The sequence below is a fragment of the Zerene cesonia genome, chromosome 8 (genome assembly GCF_012273895.1).
Source record: "Zerene cesonia ecotype Mississippi chromosome 8, Zerene_cesonia_1.1, whole genome shotgun sequence".
NCBI classification, from domain to species: domain Eukaryota; kingdom Metazoa; phylum Arthropoda; class Insecta; order Lepidoptera; family Pieridae; genus Zerene; species Zerene cesonia.
The window spans coordinates 7,494,609-7,516,255 of record NC_052109.1 but is presented as its reverse complement, the minus strand read 5'-3'; the positions used below and the strand labels follow the sequence as shown (position 1 = coordinate 7,516,255).

At 33.9% G+C, this 21,647-nt stretch overlaps 1 protein-coding gene across 1 annotated transcript in view; it reads left to right on the top strand.

The window, feature by feature from the left end:
• The first annotated feature begins 1,759 nt into the window (after nucleotides 1-1,759).
• Nucleotides 1,760-21,647, top strand: part of LOC119828424 (cyclin-dependent kinase-like 4) — a 22,420-nt gene continuing 2,532 nt past the window's right edge. Inside the window, exons 1-7 of the mRNA XM_038350563.1 lie at nucleotides 1,760-2,039; nucleotides 6,664-6,853; nucleotides 8,279-8,398; nucleotides 13,316-13,481; nucleotides 18,861-18,968; nucleotides 20,763-20,905; nucleotides 21,071-21,166. Of these exons, the coding sequence (XP_038206491.1) occupies nucleotides 1,909-2,039; nucleotides 6,664-6,853; nucleotides 8,279-8,398; nucleotides 13,316-13,481; nucleotides 18,861-18,968; nucleotides 20,763-20,905; nucleotides 21,071-21,166 (954 nt within the window). The 5' untranslated portion in view covers nucleotides 1,760-1,908. The remainder of the gene's footprint in view (nucleotides 2,040-6,663; nucleotides 6,854-8,278; nucleotides 8,399-13,315; nucleotides 13,482-18,860; nucleotides 18,969-20,762; nucleotides 20,906-21,070; nucleotides 21,167-21,647) is intronic.

Genomic DNA, 21,647 nt, shown 5'->3' with positions numbered 1-21,647 from the left:
TTTTATATGAAAACATTCACAACATAATATAGGACATTAGTGATACCTAGACATCAAAATATAAGTATTACCTTGGTACCTATAGGATATCAATTCAACGAGTAACCAAAGTACCAAATATCTTTTTTTTTTTTCTTTTTTTATATTACTAGCTGTAAACTGCTTTGCGGCGTTACTCGCCTGAAACCCGAGCAAAAAGCCTATGTGCTAATCCAGGCTATAATATATTTCTGTTTCAAATTTGATATGCTGTGAAAAATTTAAAGCACTCGTTATTATTAACACACGTAACATAATACTATACTAGTATATACAAAGTATAAACTAATGTAACTGTATATAATAAATTAACGGTCACAAATATAAGGAACTGAACCAATGTTATAATGGCATAATTTCTAACACGTCGCAATTGAGCTTTAATTTGTTAGTATGTTTTTTGGGTCTGGATATAGTCGAGGCTATAGTGGGATATAGGCTATATTTTCCACAGTAAAACTACGTAGGACACCACATTCCCATTAAAAGATCCATTATGATGCGTATATAAATCACTCCAATAGATGGCGCTATACTTAAAATGTGACATACTGTTTTGTCTTGCAACGATGAACGAGCACGAGCAAAGCCGCGGGAAACAGCCTAACGGAACAGCAATATCGTAGTACAACGTTTATAGTAACAATCATCAAATTTTTCCAAAATTTTTATGTACGGAAGTGTGCTTGTTGTTTCTTTGTATTTATTCATTTTAAAATATGATTTTTTTTTTACCTGGAGATGCAACAGCTCATGAGCAGTGGCTCAGTGGTTATGGTTTGAACTTAAAGCGAAATGTCAGGGATTCAAGCCCGGTCGAATATGTAAGAAAAAAAAAAATGATTTTTCAATTTATCTACATATGCACCATTGCTCGAAACAGTGAAGAAAAGCATTGTGAGGAAAGCGGCATGTCGAAGAATCAAAAGTTCGACGACATGTGATATTCGCCAACACGCACCTGGCCAGCGTGGTGGATTAAGACCTGAACCCTTATAGGATGCCCGAGTCCCCGCAGCGGTGTTATATATGGGCTGACGATGATGATAATGATGAAGAATCATTATCATTCAATCATCTCATTCCTATGGGAATTTCCTTTGCTACGTGGACGAAACCGAGCGCGGGTAAGCAATTGAAAATATGGGTTATAAATTATTCATTATATGTAGCTACAATCAGTATCAGGGTGAGCCAAAAGTATTTTATAAAATGATAATAACAATGAAAACATAAGTTTATAAATATAAAGTAAAAATAAAGTAAATTCTATTATTATTTTATTCTGCATGATATTGAAAATTTATGCTTCAGTATTGCCTAATCTTGTACGCCTCGCAGCCGTACTGAAATTGCGTAAACAATGTAAGGTAATCACAGTCTAACAGTTTAATCCAACAAGAAAATATTTGACCTTTTTCCTGTATAGTACCTCAATAATTTTAACAACTGTACCAATTTGAATATTGTATGATCGTCCTAATTTTGTGAGCGATGTTACGAGTATTCACCAGTTTTATTATACCAACTGACTATATATAATATAATTTAAGCCAAACCTAAAATTATGTTTCTTTACAACGTTGTACATACAATGAAGCTAAATAGTTAATTAAATATATTTTCTGCAATAAACGTTCAATTTAACCAATACTTAGCCCTACCACTGCGGTTGTCATGTACACAGGCCAACAGAAACTGTAAACAAACCCTGCGATCGATATATTTCTACTCACCACGTAAAGGCTTTGCAGCTTTCACGACGGCAGCCTGTGTCTTAAAAATTTCTATAAAAAAATAAAACTGTCAAAATTTTGACTTGTACATTTTGGCGGGGAATGTTATGTTGATTATCGTTAGAAAACGCGAATGAATAGTATTGAGTTGCTGGATTTGAAAGTTGACAAACTGTGGAACAACGTGGCTTCCTGTATGGAGAAATGGTTTGGTGATAAACGGCTGTGGTTATTCGGTAACAACCTGCCGCTATTGCCGAGAAGGTGAGTGACCATGACCTTTTAATATTGCATGCTACTATTGTATTCAATTGATAATAATCAAGCTTTGATATTTTATATATAAAAAAAAACAAACCAAAATAAAAACCAGTTTACGGTTTTTGAAATAAACATTAAAAGTTGGGTAGTGATGATTTTCATTACTAGGTATGTATTCCATGAAATTATCGTCAGTTTCCAACCATTTAGGTTCAATAGGTTCGATTTCTCTAGAAGCGCGTATTTAGGGAGAGTGATTAGGGATTCAAATCTCTTTTGTTTTTTTTATTAAGTCCTTAGAGCATAGTCCACTGCTTGTTAGAGGACAATCACAATTACTTGCGGGAGTGATGTTTTGTATTATCAAGGTTATTTTTAAATACATTGTTATATATGTCCAAAAACTAAAGTCTGATTACGCAAGTGACCAAATTAATAATACGTATTATGGTATCCGTGATAATAAGTTAAAATGTAAGGAAGAAATTGGTAATTTTTTTATACAATAGTGTTGTAGTTATTTGATATCTTATCACATTAAATATTGTATTAAGTATGTCGAAATATGTTAAATTCTAATCTATCTATTACTAAAAATGGAATGGTTATAATTGCAAAATTATTCTTACTAAGTCATTATAGCCACGGGTATTTGTATTGTCTTTATTTCGCGCCGTACAGACACGAATCAAAGACTATTGAATAATATTAGACAAATATTGTGTATAATGTTCCTTACTTCATTTATTGACAATTATGATCTAAGTTTAAAACTCACACATTCTGTCTGTAACGTTTTCATGCGTGACCGGCTGAATGGATTTTGAAAATTTCTGATTTATGTGGGCATCAGCTGTTGCGGGAATAAACAACACGCAACGCGCGAGCGAGCCCGTCTGCTCAAGTCTAGTGTTATAAAATTGAAAACTATGTAGATAAAAATATTACAAGGTTTTTTTCTGCGTGTCGTCAATACATTTCCCTAGTGATTACATACCATTTAAATACTACCATAATCGAAGTATTCAGAAAGTTCTAGAAAAGATGTTTGAACTTTGTATTATAGTGAGAGTTCCTATCGGTCAATCGAGTCACCTTAATCGAATTAATAAAGTCATATTAATTTAAATTTAAGATATTCATACAATTTATGTTAATTTCAGAAGTCTTCCAAGATTATATGAATAACATTTTGTTTTTTATTTGAAAAATGGCAATTGAATTGAAATGTCATTGTGATTAATTGAGCAGTGTTTAAGAGTAAATATAACTTAAAATAAAAAGAACATACGACCCTAAATTAAGGTTATTTTGAGGTCGATTCTAATAACGACAATTATGTGAATTTCTTTTTTTCTGCATAGTTTTAATGTAGATGTAATAGCTATATTTTTTTTGTTTGTCTATAAAGATTTCTCGTGTCACAGAGTGCTTCGATTTGAATATTTTTATGAATAGAGTAATGTATGCAAGTATAGCACTTTAGCCACATACAGGCCAATGACATATGTTTTTTTTTTACTAATTGTTATTTTAGATGACAATACAACAAATAAAACTACGTATATAACGTTCCCAGTCTACATATCAAAAATTGATAAAATTTATCGAATAGTTGAGCCAGAAAACATCATTTTTAACCTTATTTTATACAAAATACCCATAAAATAGTAGTTACGTATTCTCTACCAACAAAGGACAATTAAACCTCAACATCAATAAAAAATATTGTCAACTTATCACTTCACAAAATCATATTATTTTGGTTACAATCTCGTAATCCTTTTTTTACAACCGTTTTTTTTTTCATCATTTGCAAATACGATACTGGCATAGTTAGCATATAATTGGCATAGTTTTCTTTAATAATAGTAGTATTGTCGTCCCCACAATTTAAAATAGTAGGGGAGCCCAAGATGCTAAATTCGAGCGTTTCAGAAACCTATTGAAATTCGCAGATTATACGATAGCAAGAGAAAAAGTCCTTTAGTGTTGGCTTCGAATAAAAGGTAAAATATAAAAATATATGACTCGATCGCGTCAGATAAAAATATTACGGGTTATTTACAACATAAAAAAATCCACATTTCTTTAATCTAACAATTTGAGCGTAATCTTAAAGAATGATCTATATTTTTTAATTCCCCGCGGCTCCTGTGAGCGTACCCACCAATGTCCTGCTCATACTTTCTGGAGGTACTTAATAATAGGTAAGGTACGTTCCCTTATAATAATCTGACGCGCTCGAGTAAATCCCATAATCCCCTCTTGGGCTCCCTTACTGAATGAATGTCGTGTTAATTGCATCTAGCAATATTTATTTTAATGATTTATTTAAATTAAAATACGTTAAATCGTAGTGAAGTTGAAGTGTTTAATGGTTAACTCATTGAAACAGATCATTTATCTAGTATAAGAGATTATAGTTATAATAAGTTTTAAATACTGGTACTATATACCAATAATATACATTTGAAAAGGTTAATAATTAGACGAATCTAGAAAAGGCTAAATCATGACTTTTCTATACATGCATCGTTATGTATGTACATACATAGTGTTGGTAGGTTATATGTAATTATAAACTAACTTTTTGTACATGGCTTTATCTATTGCAAAAATCAATTAACTTGTTTACGTGACATTTGACCATTTTACCCTTATCGTGTCACGTAAATAATCATTTATGTAATCTTAATATTGGAATCACACCATTGTTGATCAAGAGTTACGTAATTTATTATATACTAGCTGCGCCCTGCGGTTTCACCCGCGTAAATCCGTATCCCGTAGGAATATCGGGATGAAAAGTTGCCTATACGTTATTCCAGTTGTCCAGCTGTCTACTTACCAAATTTCATTGCAATTGGTTCAGTAGTTTTTGCGTGAAAGAATAACAAACACACACACACATATCCTTACAAACTTTCGCATTTATAATATTAGTAGGATTTGATGCATTTATTGGATGGATTAGGATGTATTTATTTTTTATTGTTACTGGTATTTTATTATTTTTTTGTGACGATGTGAAAAGCTTTGACTCTTCAAGGCTACTCGTAAATTTATGAAAATTTAATGTATTTTACCAGATTTACTGTAAGCCACTATATTATATGCGCTGTACCCGCGGCGTCACTTACGTGGTAACCGCATAAGATGCCAATTTGCTAATCCAGACTGTAATCTATCTCTGTACCAAATTTCATACAGATACGGTAAGCTGTTTTCGCATGAAAGAGTAACAAACATCCATCCATTCATCCATACTTAAAAACTTTCAAGTTTATAGTTTTAGTAGTTTCATGGTACGTATTTCTTATCTATTTACATAATACTAGCTGCACCCGGCAAACGCTGTTCTGCCTTACTCTGATCATTTAGAGGTATGAAAAATAGATGTTAGCCGATTCTCAAACATACCCGATATGCACACAAAATTTCATAAGAATCGGTCAAGCCGTTTTGGAGGATATGGCAACGAAAACTGTGACACGAGAATTTTGTATATTAGATATATTAATTAGTATTCAATGACGAAGGCTAGGTAAGGCAAGGCTTTTTGCTAGTCACGTAGACCATATATGATTTATTACCGTTTATGGTTTTTATTGAGCCCTTTGTTTGATTTATTGTTGTTTTTTTAATGTTTGCAAGATGTTTACACAATATCAATAATATTAATCGATAATATAATAAGCTTGTTTGTACGTTTGTTTGTTCCCGTCCCAGTATGATTTTCGGGATAAGACTTATTTATGTCCTTTCTCAGGCCCTAAGCTATTTTGGAACAACATTTCATTCAAATTCGATTCAGTGGTTCAGTCGTGTAGCGATATCCAGGCCCACAGATATCCGAATTACTATCAGTAGGGATAAAAACTAAAAAAAGCTTGTAATAGATGTCACATTGAGAAGAATATTAAAATGTCATAGTTCTGTCAGCATTGTCGACAAAACTTACCATCGTAATGATATAACAGCTTTTTATTTGGTTATGCGAAGTGATTTCGGAGAAGAAACGACATTAGTACGTTAAACGGGAAATTATGCCCCTAAACAACTCAAGTTGACATATCGTGAGCGATCTCATTTATGGCCAAATTACAGTGATACGAACAAATCATGAAAGGGGAAATCAATATTAGTATTATCTCCCCTTATGTTGTCTCCGCGAGGTATTCATTACGTTTGATTTATTACTTTTAAATTACTATTAGTACTTTTAAATTAAACCTAGTTTCTTTTCCGTAAACTGTTCATTTCACTGATGTAATACAAATTTATCAAAGCTAATATGAAGTCTGAGTTATCTTACTACGACTATGTGAATCGTAAAGGATCTTTACTTTCAAAGTATTAGATATAGGTATTGTGATTTAATTTCATTGTCTTTACGTGCATGACGAAAGGAAACGATTTAATTCAATTTATAAATCATTGAACTTAAAAGCTACTTATCCGACCTTTATAATACTTTATCATTTCTAGATTCGTAATTCCTAACTGACATTACCTATTATTTATATTTATCCCATATTAAATCATCCGGTGCGAACTGATAGTTCGTTTAAATACAACATCTCACAGCTACTTGATGGATTCCTTCTCATAAACATACTTCTAGATCGCGCGCTTCCAGCCGCGCCATGGAGCGATACGAGAAACTCGCCAAGCTGGGCGAGGGCTCCTACGGCCTGGTCTATAAGTGCAGGAACCGGGACACCGGGGAGATCGTCGCCATCAAGAAGTTTGTGGAGAACGAAGACGACCCGCTCATCCGGAAGATTGCGCTCCGAGAGATTCGGATGCTGAAGGTGGGAGACCCTTCCTTTCAAAGGAAAGGAAGAAGGGTTGAGAAAAAGTCCTCAACCTTAACAGTCCAATCCTTCTTTCCCCATCCTTACCTTAAAAGTGGGCAGTGTATTTGGTCATCAGTGGTGGTGTTTGCTTACCGTCAGGCGAGCCATCAATTCAGTTGTCCGCTTATAACATAAAAAAAAAATTGGATACATTAGAGTATTATATAGATATGTATATGTATGAATTAATATTTTATACATATATATATATATACTATTATTCTATTCTATTTTTTATGTATTTATTTTGATGCGGTTTTCTTAAATTATAGTGATTCGAGAGGAAGGTTTATATGTATACTAACATCAATTATACTATTCCGAATTTAACGCTTAGATATCCTCATTACAGATAATATATTATCATACATAGAGGTCGTTTATTTTTGGTTCACCATTAATGTTGTAAAGGTCAGGGTTGTAACTCTAAGTTCCTTTTCCGACTTGCGGAAATTATCTATCATTCTAATCGTTCGCCAGAGTTAAACGGCCTATTGAAGCAGAATATTATGTTACCAATATTTCATATTTATATGATACAATTAGCATATGATAAAGTTCTAGGTTTTAACATACATGATTTATGTGTTTATTAATAGGCTTTAATAGAACGTACTGGAAGCCAAGACTATGTTTGGATGACGGTAATGAGCGAAAAATTGGCCTTTTCGACAAATACTAGTAATAATAAAATTATTCAATTATTGATGTGTTTTGAGATGAGATGTTTAAAAGAATAGAATAAAAAATCGATCACGAGTCGGGATTCGAACCGGCATCATTTCGCCGAAACGTAGCAACGCTTGCTTATCCACTCGATCACCAGTGCTCCTGCCTCAGCAATCGATTTCTATATATTTCTATTCTTTAAAAAATTCTCATTTATAAAACATTTGAATGCTTTAAATAAAAAAAAATACACTTTAAGATGTGTGTTACTGTAACCCAAATAAATAAATAGACTGGTTAAGATTAATTTGCTACGTACTTTGAACATTTTTATTCATAATTCTGTATCCCGTAGGAATATCGGGATAGATAACTATGTGTTATTGCAGTTGTCCAGCTGTCTGCGTACCAAATTTCATTGCAATCGGTTCTGTAGTTTTTGCGTGAAAGAGTAACAAATATACACACATCCTTACGAACTTTCGCATTAATAATCCTACTAATGTTATACACTTATCTCATGACTTTTTACCGGGTTACCGGATTTTGATGGTTCTATGATAGCTGGTGGCGCCTGGAGCGGTGCTTGTTGCCAGAGTGTATGGAATTCTATTACACTTTCCTCACGTTTTGAATGATTTTGTTTAAAAAATCCGAGTTTAATGCAGGTTTATTTCATGATTCAAAAATTTTGTTTGTTTGTTTGTCTAGAATCTGAAACACCCGAACCTGGTGAACCTTATTGAAGTGTTTCGACGAAAGCGCAAGCTGCATTTGGTATTCGAGTACTGTGACCACACTGTACTGCATGAGATGGAAAAGTATCCAGCCGTAAGTATGATCTGAAATCTATTTAATAATTTTGTGTTTTTGCATAAAATTGAAATCTCGTGTCCTCTAGTGGGGTATGGGGCAAAAAATACATCTGGTTCACTGATTTTCTTTATGGACAAGTAGGTGACCAGCCAGACTGAGACTTTTTTTTTGTAAGTCCTGGGAATCGAACCCGAGACGCCTCGGTACTACGCGCAAGCTAAAGCTCTGATAAACTGCGCCTTAAAGGAAGCTCAGTCACTATATAATAACTACCTACTATAAAGTATGTATGCCCTCGAAAGGCCTCGTAGGGTATCTAAATGAAAATTTGGTTAGCGACTAAACACTATGAATATTAAAAATCAATCATAAGAAAATTCTAAAATAAATCACACGGCATTGTAACTTATTTTTACTTTAATACATAGGCATCACTACATAGTATAAAACAAAGTCGCATTCTCTGTCCCTATGAACCTGAGTATGCTTAAATCTTTAAAACCACCCAACGGATTTTGATGGGATTTTTTTCAATAGATAGTGATTCAAGAAGGTTTATATGTATAATAACATCTACTAAACTTCTCCGAATTTAACGCGTGCAAAGCCGCTTGTTCCCAGCTAGTAACTTCTATATCCTGCGCGCGAGTTGTCGTCTCGTAAGCATATCGTTAGGACGTAAATCGTCACGTAGACGCATCGTTTTGTAGCATCTCAGTTGAAATCGTGGCACCAACGTAGACGTTTTTTTGATGAATTTAATAATGATCATACTTTCTCTGCACACGAAGAGGATTTTTTTTTTTGTTTGTGTTATAAATATACCGTAGAAAGCGACGGATTCGATTGGATCCATCCACACATCGCAAATAGAAATAAAACAAGATACTATCGTTTGTTGCAAGTGAACTTTCAAAAGATGATAATGTATTCCGATATTAGTGATACTAAGGTCATCTTGTGTGGGCATGTATACAAACAAAATTAGGGCAAATTCTGCAACTAACTATCCTTGCAACACAATGGTAAATCGCATTCTTATAGATATATAGGTAAGTCTTAAAAATAGATTACTATTATACTAATATTATAAAGCTTGAAGAGTTTGTTTGTTTGCTTGTTGGCTGGTTTGTTTGAACACATTAATCTCAGGAAGTACTGGTCCGATTTGAAAAATTCTTTCAGTGTTAGATAGCCCATTTATTGAGGAAGGCTGTAAAGCTATATATGTACCACGGGCGAAGCCGAGGCGGACGCTAGTTTGCATGGCAAAATTTGTATGTTTCAAATGTCATTTGAAAGAAAGAAAGAAAGAAAGAACAATTTATTTGACACGTTATTGGATGGTTGGGGATCGGATAGTAAATACGTGCCCATTTCGCTCTAGTCATCCGCGCATCCACTATTTTACAAATAGATAGACCAATGTTAACTAGGTATACTCGCCAAGTTAAGAAGATATTACGAATAGATTTGACTATAAATAGACATCCCATCTCCCAAAATTCGATAAATATCGATATATACTTAAGAAAGAATCCATTAATCATAGTCACACATAGACAATGCATTCTTTTTAAGGTGACAAAAACTTATCCAAAAATAGAGTTTACAATAGCCACCGTCCCTTCCAAATACGTAATATGTCAGCGTATAACATTGCACAGATCTGTCGACATACAAGCCAGTGGTCTCACGTGAGCGCCACTCACGTGTAACCTTAGAAATGCGGCCGATTTTTTTTTAATTATTACCTATTACGTCAAGCCAGTGGCGCGAAGGAGTTTAGGGCTGACAGCCGAGTTGATATTTTGTTCTTTTTTTGAGTTATTTAACTTTTTTTTGTTAACTGACAGTATTCAAATAGTTGATTACATAGTTTTTCTTTATACATTGTTAAGTGGAACAGATGTAAGATTATAATAATCTTATATTTTCTATTTTTGCACTATCGTATTTCGTATTGATTAAACAACTGTCAACCTTTGTTATTGTTTTTTAACCGGCACTGCTAAAACGACGGAGGTTTCGTTATATGTACAACAACAAAAATATTTAATTTGTCATTATGATACATAATAATAGACATTAGAAATGTAGCATTATTTCACATTATAACAAATTATATTATGTTATTGTAAGCGGAACGCGAGCGTGCGAAGCGAGAACGTAGCGGCAAAGGGAATAGATACTTATGAGGTAATAAGTAGAAACAGCCGTCCTAATCTAACGTAAAATGTAACGATTGCTTAACCAATTGCATCGGGTTTAATTATGCGGAACAAGTTATTTTCAACACCTCACGTGCCGTTTTTTACCTCGCGTGAACTTAAATATTATCTGATATGAAATACTACAATGATAAGGGTTCCGTAATCCGTGCGCACAGGGTAAAACGAGACCTTATTACTAAGATTACGGTGTCCGTCTGTCTGTCTGTTTGTCCACCCGTCTGTCTGTCATAATCGGCAATGGAGCTGGTAGGTCCCTTGATGGTAAGTAGCGCTTACCATCCGCGACCGCCCATAAACATTTGGGGAAACCTAGCCCTTCCTTTATTCCTCTAGTCAATCCCTTCTTAATATTTCCAATTTAAAGTCGGCAATCGATACGCAGAGGCGTAAGGTCTGCAATCGACCTTACCCCTCTCGATAAGCGGTTTTCGCGTGAACACCTACAAACATCCATACAATCTTACAAACTTTCGCGTTTATAATATTAGTGCGGATTATCCAAGAAAGTATTTATATAACACCACAAAACAAACAAATAATATAAAAAAATCATTAATTTGGAATCATAAAATTAAAATTAAGACTGCAAGTTATGTTAACATATTTTTATGTTATGTTAAAAGTTAAATAAAAAAGTTGTATTAACAATGCAAGTGAACACGACTTAATACCAAGAATTATGGCGTGGGTGAGTCAATCTGGACATCAAGTATGTCCTTTTATGGGAGATTTATTATATTTTTCCGCAAAACGATCCATCAAGCAGATGTTAAAAGTTAAAACATCCGTATTTCCTACTTGCGTGTTTTTAAATGAAACTTGGATTTTACTATTTTACACAAAAACGAGTAGGTACTAAATTATATTTTTAGTATTAATTATATTATTTTATTTTTAGTAGTAAAATTATCTAATATATAAAATTCTCGTGTCACAGTTTTCGTTGCCATACTCCTCCGAAACGACTCGACCGATTTTGATGAAATTTTTTGTGCTCATCCGGTATCTATGAGAATCGGCCAACATGTATTTTTCATACCGCTAAATGATAAGAGTAAGGCAGAACAGCGTTTGCCGGGTGCAGCTAGTATTTTTATGAAATTAGCAAAATGCTTGTACATTAATAAAAATACCGTTTTTCAATAGTGCCTCTTTATTTTTCTTTTAATAATGCCTTTTTATTCAAGTAAACTTGTTGTAAAAGTGTTTCGACGAACTCTGTATTGACTCGTTAACAGTTTCGGCTTTAAATAACGCTTCTACCACTCTAATACTATCTAAGTTCTATCGTGTTCCTACCGAGTAAAATCAGCAAGAAACCCAGCTGAACTCATTCTTTCTTCTTTTATTATCATATGGCTTTCGGACAACCGTGAAAAGCCACCAGCTACATCCAATTCATTAAGAAAACGTGATACTCTCTAAAGATGTGCAATATGTTGACCTTCTACTGCCGGCATCTTGCAGAAACTTCCTACAGAATCGTAATAACATATCGAAATTTATGCGCCGCGCTTTCAACACGCCGATGTCGTAAATCTTTATCGTGAATTATCATTATGTTGCGTTATTTCATAATCAGAATTTAATGTCCACGCTGCATCTTGAGACCTTGTTGTATCCTTTTATGTATTGTTTCAATAATTTTTTTTTAAATTTCATAACAAAGCACGTGTTTGTTTCTCGATTGAATTGACGACTTGTAGATGGTGTCCATTATAGATCTGTAATTATTGATTATTTAAAAATGATCTATAAGGTTATTTGTTAACAAACGTTTTGATAAAATATGTCATTTTCCAAAGTTAACTGTATCAAAAGTAAAGATGAGTAATAAATTTACGAAATTTCAAAGTAAATACGTTTTAATTTAAATAAACAATACGTAATCTGTTAATGTTAGTAAATTTTTAAATTAATATCGCGCACGCGGTATCTATTTACATACAAGAAAAATTCAACTGTGTATGTATTACAAATTATGATTATAATTGAAATACAAATATTTATTTAATTAAATGCGCGTGTTTAACCGATTGTGCTCGGAATTTAGACTAAGTACTATTTGATTTTTTTGTATTATTTATAATATGTGGTACTACTTATATAAACTAACTTCTCACGAAAAGAAATTTTTAATTAAATTTTTTCATCCGCAGCGTAGGTTTCAGTACTCGAATAATATTAATTAATTTAGCCACTATTCTTGTGATTAGTATTATACTCTACTAGTTTTTACCCGCGGCTTCATATGCGTTGAAGTATTTTATACATATAAACCTTCCTCTTGAATTACTATCAAAAAAATTAAAACATCAAAATCTATTGCGTTAAAGATCTAAGCGTACAGACACACGGCGGAAAGCGACTTTGTCTTTATTATGTAGTGATTAAGCCACTGTGATTAGATCTTATGATTAATATCATGCTCTACTAGCTCGAGAGAATCGAAATCACTCGTTCTCTTAAAAAAAACCCCATCAAAATCTGTTGCGTAATTTAATAGATCTAAGCATACACACACAGACGCAAATTCTCAAATGTTCAAAGCGTAGACTGCATTGTTCATGGGTGTTGGTAGCGCATGCCATCAGGCGATCTACCAGCTCTATTGGCGGCGATGACATTATATAATAGCAGAAAGCGACCTTGTTGACCTTGAGTTGACCAGGTAGTGATCGAGAAATACGTCCGCCAGGGCTGCCCCGAACTGCTCTCGAAGCAGATCATCTGGCAGACGCTGCAGGGGGTGGCGTACTGCCACCGGCACAACTGCATCCACCGCGACGTGAAGCCCGAGAACATCCTGCTGACGGCCGACGGCGTGGTCAAGCTCTGCGACTTCGGATTCGCCAGGATGATCAGTGCGTATCCTTGGTGATGGAGGGAGAGATGTTGAGAGTGATCATTGTGAACGGGAATTTGTGAAAGGAGTTTGTGTGGTGCTTTTGCAGGCTCAGAAAGACCAAAGTGATATGTTACTGTGGTTAAAAAAGTTGTATCAATCGGCACTAATATAAAACTTTCGTATTTTTATATGTTTGTAACGTTTTTCACGCAAAAACCACTGGACCGATTTGAAAAAGTATTTCATCATTGGAACACTGCAACTTCGCTGAATTACATAGGTTATATATGTACCACGGGAGAAACCGGGGCGAACGGCTAGTCATCTATAATTTGTTTCATTTTGAAGATCGTAAGTACATGTATGAATCAAGTTAGTGCATGGTTCAATGGAACTTAATAACTGGTGATTTATTTTGTTTTTTTTTTTTAAATGGTACTATAATAATCGAAATAAAATACAACGATGTCCCCATATTCCCGATTATGTTGAAACTACCTTCCCTTTCCTGTCCCCGTCGCAGGTGGTTCCTGCTCCTCAGAATATTCAGTTCACATCATGATACCGTTCGGAGTGGACGTCCGGAGGAGAGCTAGTACCTATTGAATTTATCTTTTTTGTAGTTATCTAGGTACTATGTACAATTCTATTAATATATACATAGAGTTAATAATATTAAATATTTTGATAAGATTAGATGTTGTAGTGTCTTAGCTAATAAGAAACGAGAAGAGATTTTTTAATTAGTTACGCAGTTAGTTTAATCATAACAGACATATAAAAAGTAATTATAGCTCAGTGGTGAGGACCTCGGACGTATAAACGATAAGTCAGGGGTTCGAGATCGAGTGAACGTGCAGGATACAAATTGATTTTTCAATTTATCTGCGCATGCATTTATAATGTTAGTGGGAATTAGTAGGAAGTAGGATTAGTTGGATCATAGAACGATAACCCATATTACAGCGCGATAAAATTATGCTAAGGTATAAATAAGCCTATAGAGGTAAGGTCGATCGTCGATAAGTGGCTCGGTTTGCAATCTCGAACTTTCCATCTACTCTTTCACTGTGGCAATTTATGACTTGCTCTATTTATTTGAGAAACTATACTTTTCACACGTTTTTCATGTAAATGTCGATTGTATTCGCTACACTGTTATCTGAAATCGCCTAAACCACCCAATTGATTTTGATTAAATTTAGTGCATATATAGTTCGAGACTCGAGACATTTCTCTGTATCCTTATACAATATAGTTTTAATCCCAGGAAATGTCACAGGAACGGGTGCTATGGAAAAACCTCGGTATGTCTGTATTGCTGTGGGTGGACGTAGTATCTAATATTAATAATCATAAATACAAATTGAATATACTCAGTATAAAACAGCTTTCTAGTGAAAAATACATTATTGAAATAAGCCTCAATTTTTTAATTTATTTGCGACAAATTTCAAAAAATATGAATTGTGAAATCGGCTTAGCAGTTTTATATCCATGACAAACGTACAAATCGATTCCACTCCACAATATTGGTACAAATTGAATAGTAAGGTAGTCCTTGACCCGTAAATATATAAAACCCCCGGTCAAGTAGGCAACGCATGTAGCAACGCACGGTTTTACCTAATCGATGTTTACCTCTAACTTATTGTCCATGTGGTCAAATTATTCACACCTTTATGAATAGTTTATCAATGAATATGTGAATGAAAAACTCTTTTTTTGTATGTACAAACTTGATTGGTAAACGAACAAACAAAATAAGTACAAAGACGGTTACTCCATTACCGGTAGATTATTTATATTTTTTCGCATAATCTTACTTTAGATTTATGGACGTAATTTTATATATTAACTAGCTGTTGCCCGCCGCTTCGTACGTGTTAAATTCGGAGTAGTTTTATAGATGTTATTATATATAAACCTTCCTCTTGAATCTCACTATCTATTAACAAAAACTTTATAATCCGTTGTCTAGTTTTAAAGATCTAAGCAAACATACATACAGACGCAAGAAGCGACTTTGCTTTACACTATGCAGTGATGATACAAATCCTAATTTGTAAGAAGAAATCACTACGCACCGACCTACATGTTATGATATTAACGTTCTTTACAACACAAGTGTGTACTAATGGGTGTTATGAAAATATTTCATTAGGGGATTTGCGAAATGCAAGCTTGTATGTAAAATAGTCATCTTGGATTATGGTAAAACGAGTTTATTATAGTTGGTAGCTAGAGATATACATAGACACAGTTATGGACAAGAGATTTTCGTGATCATAAATCACGTATTTAAATAGATTGTAGACGATAGGGAGGAGAGTAGTTATTTATGATACGCAAGGTATGCAATGAAATAATACGAACTTTATAATTGTTGTATTTTCTTGTGTTTGATTTTACGCGAGTATTAACATTTAGAAAATTAAAGACTTTTTGACGGATTTTAAACGCGATTTATTCATTATATTATTAACCCGACGTTTCGAACACTTTAGAGCAAGCATGGTCACGGGGGGGACTTTATAATTGTTTTTACAAAAAAAATAAACCACTTAAATTTGACATAATTACACACTATTATAATTGGAACCACATATTACACGGAAGGCACCAGCTTTCAAAAAAATAAGAATCGTCAAAATCGGTTCACCACGTCAAAAGTTGTGAAGTAAAAAACGCAAACAGTCGAATTGAGAACCAGTTACAGTGCAACCTTAATATAACGTACCTTATCGGATTATATATATTTTTAACCTCTTTATAACGAATTTTAGACCAACCTAACCTCAACATAACGAACCTCAGTTCAACGAATTACTTGATATAACGAATATTTATTTGTTCCCTTCCGATTTGTTATATCGAGGTTGCACTGTATATTTTTAATCACTGAATAAAATAAATGGTTATGCCGAAAGGAATTTAATTAGGTCATTCAATTTACACATGGATGTGAATATTTTTATAAATATCGTGTTGGTATAATATGGCGGTTGAAGATTTTAAACAGGAAATAAAATATTTAACAACAGTATATTAACTAATGTATTATTTAACTAGGTATACGCGAAAGATAATTTTATTTTTTAAATAATAAATAACTTTAAGGTCCTGCCTCAAGGAAAATGTATCATTTGCTTCAGGATATAAGCAAATTTCATAGTGTGTTGTAAATATAATGTAACAAATTCGATACGATACTAAAATTTACCCAGATACCTTTAACATTTCTTGATTTCAATTGATTCGTTGATTTTATAAATGTGTTTTAGAGGGTAAATCTATGAACAAAAAAGCGATCCGACCATAGACCGTACATCTTTAGCACAAGACCTATCATAATATGCTAATCTTATCATCATCAGCAGCTCATATATGTTCCCACTGCTGGGACACAGGCCTCCTACGAGGGTTCAGGCCATAATCCACCACGCTGGCCAAGTGTGGGTTGGCAGATCTCACATGTCGTCGAATTTTTGATTATCAGACATGCCGGTTCTTCACGATGTTTTCCTTTACCGTTTCAAGCAGTGGTGATGTTATCCACATGTGCAGATAAATTGAAAAATCAATTTATTTCTTGCACGCTCGCCTGGTCTCGAACCCCGACTTATCGATTTCGAAGTCCTCACCACTGAGCCACCACTGCTTTTTTATGCTAATCTTAATCTAGACTTAATTACGACACATTTATCGTGCAAGGCCTGCATCATGACGTCATGACCTTCGCCTGCAATGCAAATTGCGAAGGTCACGACTAGCGGTTTAGTTACGTGGATTAATGGCAGCTATTTTTGGCACAGCTGAGAGCTTTTAAGCGTGTTTCTTTTTTGTTTGATGAGAACTTGACACTCTCTGTATTTTGATAAAGTGTTGTGGGTTTGGCGTGTTAATGAGTGAATATTTATATAGCACAAGCAGTTAAACAGGGTCTGAAATAACTTAAATTTTAGTAGGCTTTCGATTGAAATAAAAAGTAAATTGCAGTGCAGAAGCACACGTAATTCATTGATGTTTAGTAAATAGTTTAAAGGGCAGAAGGAGACATATTAGGCCATTGCAATTGAGGGCCGTCCTCTGGCAGCGTAAATCGAATCTCCCCTATTTAAAAGGTCTCTTATTTACTGTTCAAACCTTATCGAAAATGGCTATAAGATTAAGATAAGCGTATGTATTACTATGTAGGTAAATTAAAACCGACACATTAATTCAAACAAGCCTTTTTATCTTTTAATTTGACAACGGGGAATACCCAGCAATAAGCTTTATGTGCTAGTCACTAATAAATGTTATTATTGGTAAATATATATAATAAATGTCTTATTCTTCATCATATCATTAACGAAAACCCCTAAAAATTATTCAAATTAAACAAATAAATAAAGTTTATTGCTTCCAAAAGTATATATGTACATCTTTATTGATAGTAAGTAGGCTATATAATTAACTAGGTCGAGCGTCTTGGTTGGCATTTTATTTAGAATGTGGTTTTAGAATGACCCTAATGCGTTTATAAGTGACATAACGGTTACTAACATCAGTGCAAGATTAGTATCGGCTTTGATGTGTCATTCGTGTATTATATACTTCTATACGTAATTAGTTTATGTAGATTTAGATGCAGGATTATATAAAATATATCGTAATATGTTTGTACTAAGACGCTGTTTCCATATTCATTTAAACTTGTTTCGTAGATGATCATTTATGACGGATCGTTCGTGGTAGGTAGTTTTGAAAAAGGAAATGTCCCAAATCCCGCCTCCCCCCTGTACATATTGTGAGTCTATCTGTAAACATGAATACTTAAGGTATAGCTATATTGTTGCTGTAAAATTGTAAACATCGTTAGATTACCATCTTGCTGATAACTTTCCAGCGAGATTGTACGGATGTTATATCAATTACACGACAATTGTAATCTGTCGTAAGCTAGATTATAATCTCGCAAGTTATATTAGAATCTAACGGTTTTTACAATCATACGCCGACATATACATCTCGATTTTCCGAATTACACTGGTAAAGTATATCGAGATCTTGAAACCAATGTTACTAATATTATAAATGAGAAAGTTTGTAAGGATGTGTTACTCTTTCACGCAAAAAGTGCTGAACCGATTGCAATTAAATTTGGTACGTGGATAGCTGGACAACTGGAATAACATATAGGGAACTTTTATCCCGATATTCTTACGGGATACAGACTTACGCGAGTGAAACCGCGAGCGCAGCTAGTATACAATATTTATGAAGTAGGATTAAGAATGCGTTTACAAATAAACTGTTTGGTCCTCAATTTGGAATACAATCTAGTTTATGGTTCGTCCTGACCTGTGTTCTTTGACACTATGTCTGACAAACGCTCCGCCCACATGCCCAGGCCCCGGGGAGAGCTACACGGACTACGTGGCCACGAGATGGTACCGGGCGCCAGAACTGCTTGTTGGTGACACCATGTACAGCACGCCAGTGGATGTTTGGGCTATCGGTAAGATAACTTTTTGTTTAGTAGCGTCTTGCCCTTGGCTTCGCTGCATTATGTATTCTATTGTGATAGCTTTAGTTATTAATACTTTTTGTTTAAATTTACTATTTTAATGTGTTGGCCTCGCGACAGGCTGCGTGGGGTCTGCAGTTATAATGTATATTTAAAAAAGTGGCAAATAATTTTTTTTTTATCGCGTGAGAGCCACGCTTCTATCCTCTATTCATTCAAGTCATATTATTTGTCACAAACAGCGATGATATTAATAACTTAAACTTCCTTTTTTCAAGAAAATATACTAGAGTTATAGATTAAATATAGTTCGAAAAAGTCTTGGTTACTTATTAATCAGTATTATTTTAAGTGATCTTAGTTAGACCTTGTTTTACATTATTTTTGTTCAAGAATCAACAGAACAATTTAAAAAACATTTTATACTCTTCCGACGACTATAGTTGGAAACCCAGGCACAGATATCCAAATATTTTGAACGCAAACCCTGGGTTCAACGCCCTATAGCAGTTAACCTTTAGAGGAACGATGGTGCAAAGATGTGCCTATAATTTCTTTGTTCTCAGTAGATCGTCCCTTCCGTGATTCATGGCTATTGTACTTGAAAATATATTTATGTTGCCCGTAATAAAAAATCTTTTTTCCGAGTTCCAGTTGATTGAAGTACTGTTTAAGCTTTTTGGGTGTACATATTTTAAGATTGATGCAGACAAAATAAATCGAGGGTGGTGTGATGTTGAATACGTAGGCATTATTTAAAAACTTGACAAATATAAGAGCCCTTTATTGGTAGTTTATTAACTCTACATTCTCTAGTGTTTTAAACAACAGATGTATTTCATAAATAGATAGCTATTTTGTAAACAAGACAGGGGTTAAACATTTAAATAAGTAGGTATAATTAAACACTGCAGGAGATAAGGAGACATTTAAAAAATTCTCGTATGTGTGTGGGAGTTGAAAATGTATTTTTATGAAATAATTCTAAATTTAAATGTTCCCCTGGGTTTATTTGTTTTAATTACGCTGCAATTATTAAATATCATACATTACGTATATTATAAAATGTACGTAATGTATGATATTAGCATAATATGTAGATTTAAATCTACCTCTAATCCCAGGAATAAATCGATTTAAAAAATTCTTTAACTGTTAGATATGTACTTGATCTTTAGGTGACAGCGAAGCCGGGGCTAGTGTGAAATAAACATTGCGAATCGTAACATATTATTTAATACAAAATAATTAAACCATGATTTTCTATTTTAACGTTACAACCTTCTTCACTTCTGCATTCTTAATTTAAAATTTCATTCCTTTTACCTGCTTGCCCCATTTTGTGTGCAAGTTCAAAGGGTTACTTAACATAAATTAATGGCCTTTGAGTGCGGGCCAAGCGGCTAATCTTGTAGCATATTAACCTCGTTTTCTAGCTCGATGTAGATATCCTAGAATTCTACCAGTTAGGTATTTAAATGTTCTTTTATATCTTTGGCGAAAATGTAGGCCATCATTCCCTTGATATTTGCCACCGAGATAGCTTATTCAGACTGTAACATACAGGTATGTGTTTAATTTTCACGTTATTTTACGTGGATGTTTCGACTGGGCTACGTTAGTCTCGATAAAAAGACAGACCGTGCCCTCAGCGGGCCTTTATATAATAACAACACAATATACAATTTCTCCAAAATTATGTTACTCCTAAACCATAATAAATAGTTGTGCCTGCTAGCTTGTTGAGCATCCGATCGCCGCCTGAAACTTTCTAGAACATTCCAGGTTGCGTGTTCGCGGAGCTTTTGTCCAGCGAAGCGTTGTGGCCCGGAAAGAGCGACCTAGACCAATTATATCTAATTAGGAAGACCCTTGGAGACCTTTTGCCTCGGCATATGACAATTTTCTCGCAAAACTCGTTTTTCCAGGTAATATTTGTATAGTTGTAAATAATAATTTATAATGTTCCTATATCTATTTTTATCATGGATATTAATTTCGGAGAAAAAATGGTTTCAAATAAATTTGATAAGTGTTTATAATAAGGCAGAAAATATGAATTTTTAAAAGATCCTATAATTATGAATTTTCAGGGATTGGCTTTACCAGAACCGACGACCTTTGAGCCGTTAGAAAAGAAGATACCACCACGATACGCAAATAACGAACTGATTCTAGACTTTTTGCAGGTGAGAATTGTCTATGTGTCTATCTATAATGTATCTAAGTTCTTCTCGATTTTTAAAATCGTATTATTGGCTTTTGATAATTACCTAATCTAAGTCATTCATTAATTTTAATTGTTATAAAAAAATTCAATCGTTGTGCGAGATTTGAACTCGCAACTATTGCTTTAGAATTTTACTGGTGTCTTGACCAGCAAAACTACGAACTAAACCACATCAACGATAAATTCAATCCTACTTTTTATAAATACTCAAGTGCCCAAAGGAATATTCCAGGCCATCTATCAAGAGTAGATAAATTTCGTGCGATATTTCATTGAACGGATGTTTATATCCTTCATATATCAACCGGTAATATATTTTATTGTTTCCCTAAGAAAGTTTACTTGAAAATAAATAATTTGTCTGTTTGTAATGGTAAAATAAACGTCTGAATGTTATGTTGCCCTCATTAATAGTTCTTCATATGTTTTCTTCCACATCC